At 53.4% G+C, this 9715-nt stretch overlaps 1 protein-coding gene across 1 annotated transcript; it reads left to right on the plus strand.

Annotated features, from left to right (window-relative positions):
* The first annotated feature begins 56 nt into the window (after positions 1-56).
* LOC138811136 (ral guanine nucleotide dissociation stimulator-like) lies at positions 57-9708 on the plus strand. Its single transcript, XM_069998775.1, has 6 exons — positions 57-5351; positions 5456-5674; positions 7028-7111; positions 7876-7997; positions 8191-8286; positions 8596-9708. The coding sequence occupies exons 1-6, from the start codon at positions 5187-5189 to the stop codon at positions 8699-8701; spliced, it is 792 nt and encodes a 263-aa protein (XP_069854876.1). The 5' UTR covers positions 57-5186; the 3' UTR covers positions 8702-9708.
* Positions 9709-9715: the final 7 nt, after the last annotated feature.

Below are 9715 nucleotides of genomic sequence, written 5' to 3' on the forward strand. Positions count from 1 at the left end.
ATTTGGGGATGAACCCTGGGGTGGAGACAAGGAAAGTACTTACTATGGTGGAGCTGAATTGATTGTGCCATACTCCTCCTTCCATTTTTTATTCCACACCACCCTGGGAGGTGAATGGTTGTTATATTACCTTTGGGAAATTAAAAAGGATTAAGTCTATAATGTTATAACATGATAAGAAAAGGTACATCAATTCATTTGTCAAAGGCCTGGATTCTACCTGCAGCCCTCACACAGTGGTCACTTCGTCAGGACCGGCAGGAGGAGGCAGGCATTATGTCATCAAGATAGAGTGCAGGATCAGCACCATGGTTGGCAGGACCAGTAGCATGGTCCTAGTGATGTCAGTGGACACCATGTTGCCTCAGTGCTTCTGTTGGGTGGCTTTGGAGCAGGAAGCCCTGGACTCCATTTCCCATAACCCCCCCCCCCATGGCTCCAAGTTGGGCTGAATGCATACACCTCCGTGGCCCTACATGCGTGAACAATGCCAGTGAGTATAATTCGCCATCATCAGAGCTTTGGGCAATGACTGTGACATCTTGAGCAAGGGAGATGGTGCATATGGGAAAAGATAGCATACAGGGAAGGGAGAAGCCAGAATCTAGAGGCAGAAGGATGCCAAGGGTCTCCCTCCCCTGCCCAAATTGCCCACGGTGGAAACACTCGTCCACTTCCCTGTTAATTGAAAAGTGAAGGCCTCCCATCTCCACATTTCTCCACATCACCAAATCCAAGTCCAGGCTCCAGCACTCTCCACCTACTCTCCCCCTGCTCCATGGCACCAGAATGATCTCAGCCCTAGGATCTTAGTTGCGCTCATTTCCCTTCATTAGTATGATCGCCGTGTGTACTTTCCACTTCTGCCTCAGTGAACGTGGTGCAGAAATCACTGGCTCTCCATGCCCTCGCCCCTCATTCCATCAGCCCACTGAATGATCCCAGAGAATGGCCTCAAATCCTCTTGGACCCCAAACTGCCACATGTTCCCACTCTCCAGAAGAGTGGAGAGCTGAGGATACAGGACACTGAACAAACAGCCCATTCTTTTCAGCTTCCCACCTTTCACCCATCCTCTCATTAGCACACAAACATTGTGGCAGGCAGAGCTGAATTCAGCATCTCACTCTAATGCATGCATGTGAGGATCCATATGGATGCACATTGATGCGTGCTACTGTGTCTGTGTGGATGAATGTATGTGAGGTCATGCATATACCTCTCTCAATAGGTGTGTTGAACAAACCTCGTCTGTGTCTACACTTGTGAAATTCTCACCCCATGTGAAGCTCAGATCTTGCATTTCCTTTTTGTTTCTTTTGTTCATTGTTGGCTTGCATGGATTTGAGACAGAATCTCTTGCCTAGGTCAGACTAGCCTTGAACTTGGTATCCTCCTCCCAGAAGCTCCCACTGCAGGAATAAGAGGTCTAGACAAGGACAACTGGTTGGCAGTTTATTCTGTCTAGACACAATGTACAGGGGCTGAATGTCTACAAGAGTGCAGTGAAAATGATGGACACCAGCTGTAGGGTTCCCAAGCCTTGGATGGGCACAGAGTCCTTTCAGTGTATGACATCCTCAAGCAGGTGCTGGGTGGAAGCCCTAGGAGTGAGTGGGTGACTGGAGGAGGCAGGCAAGCACAGGCACTTGTACATGGGGAGACAATTAAACTGGAAGGAGGGATCGGATGTGAGCCCAGTGTGTCCTCATAACCACAACATTAACTGGATAGAGGACAGAGGTTGGAGTGTGTCTAGATTTTCTCCTGACCTGCCACGGGGCCCAGCCAGCACTCAGGGGCCATTTGCAGAGGTCTGCTCTGAGGCTGAGGCTCAGAAAAGGGGACCTCCATTGGTGCTGTCATCTCCAGAGATGATGTCAAAAGGGCCAGGTTACCAGCACCCACATTGCTGTGCAGCTGAGCCAGCTCAGTTGTATGGAAAGCTGAGGGGCAGCAGGATGTTTTCCTGCTGTTGCCTGCTATTCCGCAGAACAACTCCACAGAGAGAGTTTGATTATAGTTCGAAGGCGCTGGGTAATCCCCTGTCCAGGTCACCTGAGCAGAACTCAACCATGCATCCCACAGGTGAATCAAGGAGGAGGGAGGGTGAGTCCCCTCACCTACTACCTTCTGGCAGCCTCAGATCCCATATGTGGGTACATTCATGAGAGTGTGTGTGTGTGTGTGTGTGTGTGCGTGCGTGCGTGCGTGTGTGCGTCCGTGCGCGCGCCCGCGCGCACGCATGCGAACCCAGCCCAGGCTATTTTCATGGTATGGCCCCAATCCTTTTCCCAGTGTGCTGCTGTTTCCATGTTTGAACTGTGTCTCATTTCTTCACCCCAGTTTGGGTGGGTTTTAGCTCCAACTTATTCTGATCCCTGCAAGGCAGGATACCTGCAGGGAGGCAAAGTGGAGAAGCTAGTAGACCACTTAGTACCTGCCCTGCTCTTCGGAGATGCCTTGTTTATCCCAGTATTTCTGGGGACATACCACACTTTCATGACTGCCCATCCGTATTGAACCTGCTGTTCAATAGGTAAGCGCCACCTCTGATCCTTGGGACAGGCCCACTGGCTAGGCCTTGGCATGTGCTGCACCAGTGCGGATCTGCTTGGATCCTGGCTACTGGCATGCTAGGACTAACATCCTCACTGCCTGAGGCTGGAGCGGTGCGATGGGCCCTGAACAGGCCTGACCACATTATGACCTTACACCCCGGGGAGCGCAGGGCTGTGGGCGGACTGGGAGAAGCCCCTTCTCTCATGAAGGCCCCCTTCTCTACATCGAGGCCTCCTATGAATAAGACCTCAAGAAAAGCATTTTCCAAATTGACAGTGGTGGTTGATGTCCCATATGGATGTCCTGACCTACATGAACCTCACTAGGAAGCGCAAGGGAAACCCTGACAGACCCTGTGCTAATTCCGGTGTGTGGGAGGAAGGTACTGGGCTCATCACCTTGTGTGGGGATACATTTCTAGACACTTAGAACCACTCAGTGAAAAGAACAGGGAAATCGTTGTTATCCTGAGTTCCATCCTGTGGCCAGAGAGACCACTGGGACTGTAGACTTCACATGTAGACACAGTGCATGTGACAGTCTCATGGTGACCCCTAGATACAGCCGTTTCCTTGATTATGAGGAGAAGGCAGGCATGCAGGAGCACCTGCAGCAGTGAGTGTGCCTGGGGGAGGAGGGAAGGCATGTGTCTTCATGGTGGGTGCAGTGGAGAGCTGGCTTTGGAGAGGCCTGGGCAAAGGGAAATAGCAGCCACTCCTAAAGGAATGCTCAAGTCCAGGTAGAAATGTGTCCACGCAGGGAGTTAGTTTGGCTTGTTCTGTACTTGAGAGTGTGGGAGAAGCCTCTGGCACTGTGACCAGCCAGTCCCACGTGCCTGCCCTGGGAAACCTCAGGACCACACAGGTCAGCGAGGCCTACACTGTGCCATCATGGACAATCCTCTAGGATTTCGTGAGTGCACAAGGGCCAGGGTGTGTTGTTTTGGTTGAGAGTCAGGCAAAGACCAGTCACATGGCTCTAGGACATTGAGGCCACTAGAGGCTGCATGAGTGAGGACATTCTGGGTTCTGGGGACAAGGCACCCCAGGGCTGACAGTTTGAGGAGCATGCCCAGGGACACCAGGAGCTCCGTGTGGGTGGGGGGGTTTTACCTGTGATGTAGGTGGAGTAGCATCCCTTGTGTAGCAAGGTCTTTTAGTGCAGCCAGGTGACCAGGCCTGCCATGGGCTATGGACTGGAGCAGGCCCAGGAGCCCAGCTCCCACACCTGTGCTTGAGGGGGTCTGAGAGGAGGAGAGGCCCAACCTCTAACTCTGCTGCTTCTCCCACTACATCTAGAGCTTTCTTTCATATTGGGCTCATGGATGAGAGAGTACCCAGAGGATTTCACTGAAGCACTGGACATATCTGCCTGTAACACATGGTAACATATCTAAACTGCAATGTGCCTGGCTCTGTGGAGGAGCAGCAGGCCCACACATGCATCCCAAGCAGCCAGAGCTGGAGGGTGAGTAGCATGGGCTGGCAAAGGACAGAACAGGTGGGGGATTCCAAGCTTTCTCCACCTGAAGGCAGCTCCCAGCCTACCATGGTGCCCTCATCAGGACAGTCCAGGAGCCTGGATGGCTTGGCATGAAACCTGTCCTTGCTAGGCTTCCTGGGGTGGAGTCCAGGAACTGGGGCTTCTCAGGCAGGCAGGGGTCTCATGGCCTTAGGAATGACTGAGGGCAGGGCAGTGCTGTAGGAGATCATTGCTTGCAGCTGTTTGACCAGCTGCAAGGCTTGATGAGAAAACCAGTGTACAAGAGTCACCTGAACCACTGGATCCAACACTCCGCATAGAAGCAGGGCTACCATGACAGAGCTGGAAGTAGCTGCAGCCTCAGAGGCCCCCTCAGCTCCAGGAGCTGCAGTGGAGCTCCAGCGAGAACCCAAGGCAGACAGATGTTCTGCCTCACCTGCACCATCTTTGACTGAAGAGATGAAGCCACCTGCAGGGAAGCCAATGGCCCACAGCCTTCCACCGTCACCAGCACCAAGTCTGGATCTTGACCTGCAATATGCAGGTCCTCTCTCAGGTGAAAAAACAGTGGCTGCTCCCCCATTGCCAGCGGCACTGAGCCCAGTTGCTCCAATAGCTTTAGAGCCAGCAATTGATGTGCCAGTGCATGCAAGAGAAGACAGGATGTCAGTGCCCACTCCAGAACCCCAATGGCCTGAAGACCAGACTGACCCAGTTCTACCACCCATCTAAGAAGGAGAAGCATCTGCAGTTCAACCAGAGGCTCCAAAGCCCATTGCAGGGAACAGCTCAGGGCCAGAGCTAGAGGCTGCAGGAGAGGAAAAATGGGAGTCTGCTCTCCTTGCACCTGGGGAGCAAGTGCAGTCTTGCCCGCTTGCTGGAGAGGCTGACTGCCTTGAGCCTGTTGCTGAGCAGCCAGAGCCACCCATACAGGAGCCTCTGCCGCCCACCCAGATGTAGCACCCATCCCATCTGCACAACTGGACACTGATGCAGGCTTAGGAGGGGACTCTCATCCAATTAATGACTTGGATGAAGACAATGAGCTGCCAGTGGCTGAAGACACCAATGGTGCTCTGCCCTGTGCTGCCGAGCCAGAGCCTGCACACCTGCCATCTAGCAAGGCAGACAAGCCAGCTGTTATGCACCCAGATCCCTGGGACTGTTGTGACATGGGAGATTTGCAGATTTCCTCCAGGGAGCCAGCCTTGATTTCGATGATGGAGTCAGACCATGATGAGGACACAGCTCATGTGCTAGAGTGGTTGCCCGACCTGAAGGTGAAGCAGTTGTCCCTCATGGCGGTGGTGAGTAGCTTGGCAGGGCTGGGCGTGCGGGCTTTCCTTTGTACCTCTACTGCCACACCTGCCTCAGGGCAGAGTCACGCTGACCCTTTGTTTCCTCTCTGCAGAAACTGTTCAAAGGGCTGATCCCTGAGCAATGCTTGACTTATATATATGCTCAACCTGACCACGAGGAGGGTCTGGAGCACCTGGCACCCACTGTGCTGGCCATCCTGGAGCACTGTGAAAAATTACACACCTGTGTGATCAGCACATGCCTTGGGAACCACAGCACAGAGGCAGCAGAGAGAGCCCAGGTGTTGGAGCACTGGATAGACACAGCTTTGGTATGCACAGGAGGCGGTCCCATACCCTTCTGCCCTTTCCCACACTCACCAGGTGCTGCCTGCCCACTCACAGCCACTGCCTGAACCCTCAAGCCCTCCTTGTGCTCTGCCCTGGCTTGCACTGTGTGCACTCCTGCTCTGCTTCCACTGCCATTCCACCCTCTCCCCTATGCTCTCTGCATTCAGCCCAGGAACAAAGGCTCAGCCCCAGGGCCAAAGCAGGACCACAAGGAGCTCCCTCCACAGCTCACCTCACCCCTTCCTCACCCGTAGGAGAGCCACCTTCTTAAGAATAGCTGCACCCTCGTTCCCATCATGTGTGCTCTGCAGAGCAGCCAGCTCCAAGGCCTGAAGAAGACGTGGGGGTTGGTTGTCAGGTGGGTGCACCTTTCTCCTGGGCAATGCTTGCTTCCTCAGGAGGCAAGCTTGGGTGCCTGAGGAGGTTGGAGGAAGTGATAGGATTGGGGATGTCCACTTTCCTGTCCAGCTTCCTCCTGAGTGTGGCCTGTGATGAGGCTGCCTCTCTACAACCTGCCTGCCTGGCACCGCCAAGCCAGGCCCTGGCTTGGTTTCTGGGTGGCCTTCCCATCCCAGGAGGGAAGCCTTGCCAGTCACGTGGGTCAGCGGGTTCCTCCAGACCAGGCAGCCACAGAAACATCTTTTAGGGCACGCAAATGTCCACATCCACCATGGAGAAAGACCTTGTCATACACTCTGGTCTGCCAAGGCATAGAATGCTGATAGTCACCGGGAGCCTGAGATCCTAAGGCCCAAGCCATGGCTGTTACACCACATGGAAAGGGGGGACACTGAGGGCCTGAATAGTTAGATCATAAATACTTTTCACATCAATGCTCAATGCTGCCAGGAGCCAGATTCAAAATACATGACCTTCTGGAAGAAACTCAAGAGAGGCCTCAGGAAGCCTCAGCAACTTGTGAGGCCAGGGGCTTTCTAGAAGGAGCAGTTGAGGGGATTCCCCCAACGCTACCAAGCTGTTGGCCCACTCCCTGCATGCCCCCATCATAGCTGACCTCGACCTGCTCAGATGGCATGTTGCAGGAATGCATTGCAGCCACCACAGTAAGGAATGCAAGAGCACAGGAGCAGGTGAAGGGCAGGGCCACAGACCTTGCATGGGTGTCAAGTGTCAGCCCTGGAGGGGACCAGGCCAGATGGATTTCCCCATGCAGGGCTGTGTCTTGGTATGGGGTAGAGGGTGGATCATTGAGGAGTGAACCTGTCTTCTCCAAGTTCTGCTAGGCAGATGGCTCCATGGGGCTGGGGTAAGTCTGGGGATCTTGGGAGGAGCTTAACAGGACCCTTCTGATCTTTCTGCACCCAATGCCACAGGAGTATCCCGAGGGCACAGTCCCTTACCTGGGCACCATCCTCAGTCACCTGGCCTCACTGCACAAAGACCAAGATTCCAAGGATGTGAGTGAACAGGGCCCCAGCTCTGGGAAAGCAGAGTGGGGACAAAGAGCCTCTTGCTGCCCCTTGACCTCCAGCAAGAGCCCGTGTCCTCCCCAGCCCCAGAGTCCCACAGCAATGCTATTTCTGATGCCCCATGCCCCCAGACCTCAGTGCTGCTGATGACATTTGGCCATGTCTCAGAGGGAGGTCAGTGAGGGTGGCCGTGTGACAGCAGGTGCTCAAGCTGACATAGCATGTGGGAATAGCATGGCCTTGTCACTGAAGCCTCAGTCTCTGCCATGTCCACAGAGAGTTGAGCAGTGAGCAACCTGTCCTCAGGCCTCTGGCATCCCTGCCCTAGACTGAGAGCAATCCTAGTCCAGCTGTGCACTCAGCCTGCCCTCTGCTGGACAGACTTGGTGGGGCACCAAGTGGTAAGGCAGCCTTCGGGGTTCAAGCAGTATTTTCTTAGCACATTGATTCTTTGCCTTGCAAGGCAAAGACTAGGAGAGGTGAGAAAATGGCACCTTCCACTGCAGGTGGCCGGCTGTGCAGGTCCCTTGCCTCTGTAGATGGCCACATTGGGTCCAGACGACGGGAGATGGGGCCCTGAGCCAGGAATCTAGGATAGCTTCCTGGGGGTGGACACCTGATCTCAGTAGAGACATGAGCAGAGGGTGTGAGAGAGAGACAGGAGTGAGACCATGGAGAGACCCAAAGTCTACTGCCTGGCCTACCCTGCACTCCTCCAGGCCCATCACCCTTCTGTCCTCTCTCTCACCCAGGAATACAAGGTGATTGCACTCATGAAGGAACTACAGAGCACAAGTGAGGAGCTCCACGTGGCTCCTGACCTGACTTCTCTGTCTTGGTTGAACAATGTGAAGCGCCTAAGTGAATTGGAAAGGTGAGCTGGGGTAGACAGTGAAGGCAACAAACATGGGGATCCCCAGTGCCAGCCCCTGAGAGTTTGTACCCTGAGTCAGGCTCCCCCTGAGACCTGCTGAAGGCAGGGTGCTTGGGCTTCTGAGTCCCCAGGAGCCCTGGGAGGGAGCCCCAGTGTGGAGCCTGCTGTTCTCACAGCCACTTCCTTGTCTTAGCTCCAAGCTCTCCAGGGAGCTGGAGCCTCCCCGCAGGGCAGGCTTCCTGAGCTGGAACAACAAGAGGAGCCCTTCCCTGAGGAAGCCCTCCAGAAAGTAAGTGCATAGGCTTGCAGGGCCAGGGACTCACCAGGGACTGGGTGGTGGGACAGGCAGCCCAATGAGCTGGGGCTGCCCTCCCACCTCCTGCCACACAGCCCCTTGTGTCTGGCTGGTGTGGCCTGAGCTCTGCCCACCTCACTTTCTTCATTGGGGTTCCATGGTGGACCTCACTCAGAAGATTGGGTAAATGGCTACTTGGATATGAGCAGAATAACGAAGGCCGCCTCAGGCCTAGGGGCAGTGGGTGTGGACAGCCCTGTGTGCTCAGAGAAGCCCTGGAATTAAGGCAGTCCCTCCATTCAGTTCCCAGGCCTCAAGCAGAGAGCTCAGCAGCAATAGCAGCTCCCAGTTGGAGACCTGTGAGCAGCTCAGCAGTGGGAGTGGCAGCCACACACCCAGTGTGCACTAGGGCTGCTCACCCAAGCCTTGTGCACACTGCAACCCATTATATCAGTCTCCACCAAACATCTGCGGGGCAAACATGAGGACAGAAGATGAGGGCATCTTGCCATTCCTGAGCCCCCAGACCTCCAGCAGAACTGGGCATCAGGCCCTATCCTAGGCTGCCCTTTCTTCAACTGAGATGTCTGCACTCCAACCATCGAAAATCACATTGTCCAGTGTATCATAGGAAATGCATTGCGCAATGGGCAGAGTTTCAAATGTCATGGATTTCCCATTGGGGAGGGTGGGTAGGTGATTTAGGTTAAAATATTAAGTTGAAACACTAATAGTCTCAAATTTTCTGCAAGAACATGGTTTTTGTAGGTGCATTTCTTTGCCTTAGTTAGTGGCATAGACTTCCACATATCCTACTTGAAGATGAAATCTTTTCAGGTTTGGAGGTCATATTTTGCAGAAGAGCAGGTCCCGCTCAGGGCCAGGTTTGGAAGTGTTCTCATGGACCATTCCACAAGCCTTGAAATCTGAGTGTTGAAAAGACTCATTTGCAACAGCCATTGCCGAACTAGGAAAAGCTGACATTTTGTGAGCAATTTACTTTTACTACTTAAAATACATTATTTCATTCAACATTTGGAACTATCCTGGGAGACTATTAATCTGACTATTCTGGTTTATAGAATGATTAAGGATTAGCAGAGAGCCATTGGTTCACACTCATAATCCTATGAAGATTACTGATTATTAGGAGACTGAGATCTCAAGATCACAATTTATGCTCAGACCAGACGGGAAAGTCTATTGGACTCTTATCTTTGGCTGTGGCTCAAGTGGTAGAGCACCAGCCTTGAGTGAAAAAGCTAAGCAAGGCCCGGAGTACAAGCTCCGAATTCCAGAATCTTCCCCCAAAGGGAAAGATTAGGGATGGTGGTGTTATAGAATTTTAAAGATTGCATCAAGATCTGGCTATTGGTGGCTCACGCTTGTAATCATAGCTACTTGAGAGGCTGAGAATGAGAGG

This window comes from Dipodomys merriami, unplaced genomic scaffold (assembly GCF_024711535.1).
Source record: "Dipodomys merriami isolate MVZ:Mamm:240054 unplaced genomic scaffold, mDipMer1.0.p SCAF_104, whole genome shotgun sequence".
NCBI classification, from domain to species: domain Eukaryota; kingdom Metazoa; phylum Chordata; class Mammalia; order Rodentia; family Heteromyidae; genus Dipodomys; species Dipodomys merriami.

Excerpts from the sequence above, each read along its gene's own strand:
- LOC138811136 (XM_069998775.1), top strand. The coding sequence starts at position 5,187 with ATGCACCCAGATCCCTGGGACTGTTGTGACATGGGAGATTTGCAGATT. Across the intron at positions 7,998-8,190 it reads CGCCTAAGTGAATTGGAAAG|CTCCAAGCTCTCCAGGGAGC; the intron begins GTGAGCTGGGGT and ends TCCTTGTCTTAG. Across the intron at positions 8,287-8,595 it reads CTGAGGAAGCCCTCCAGAAA|TTCCCAGGCCTCAAGCAGAG; the intron begins GTAAGTGCATAG and ends CCCTCCATTCAG.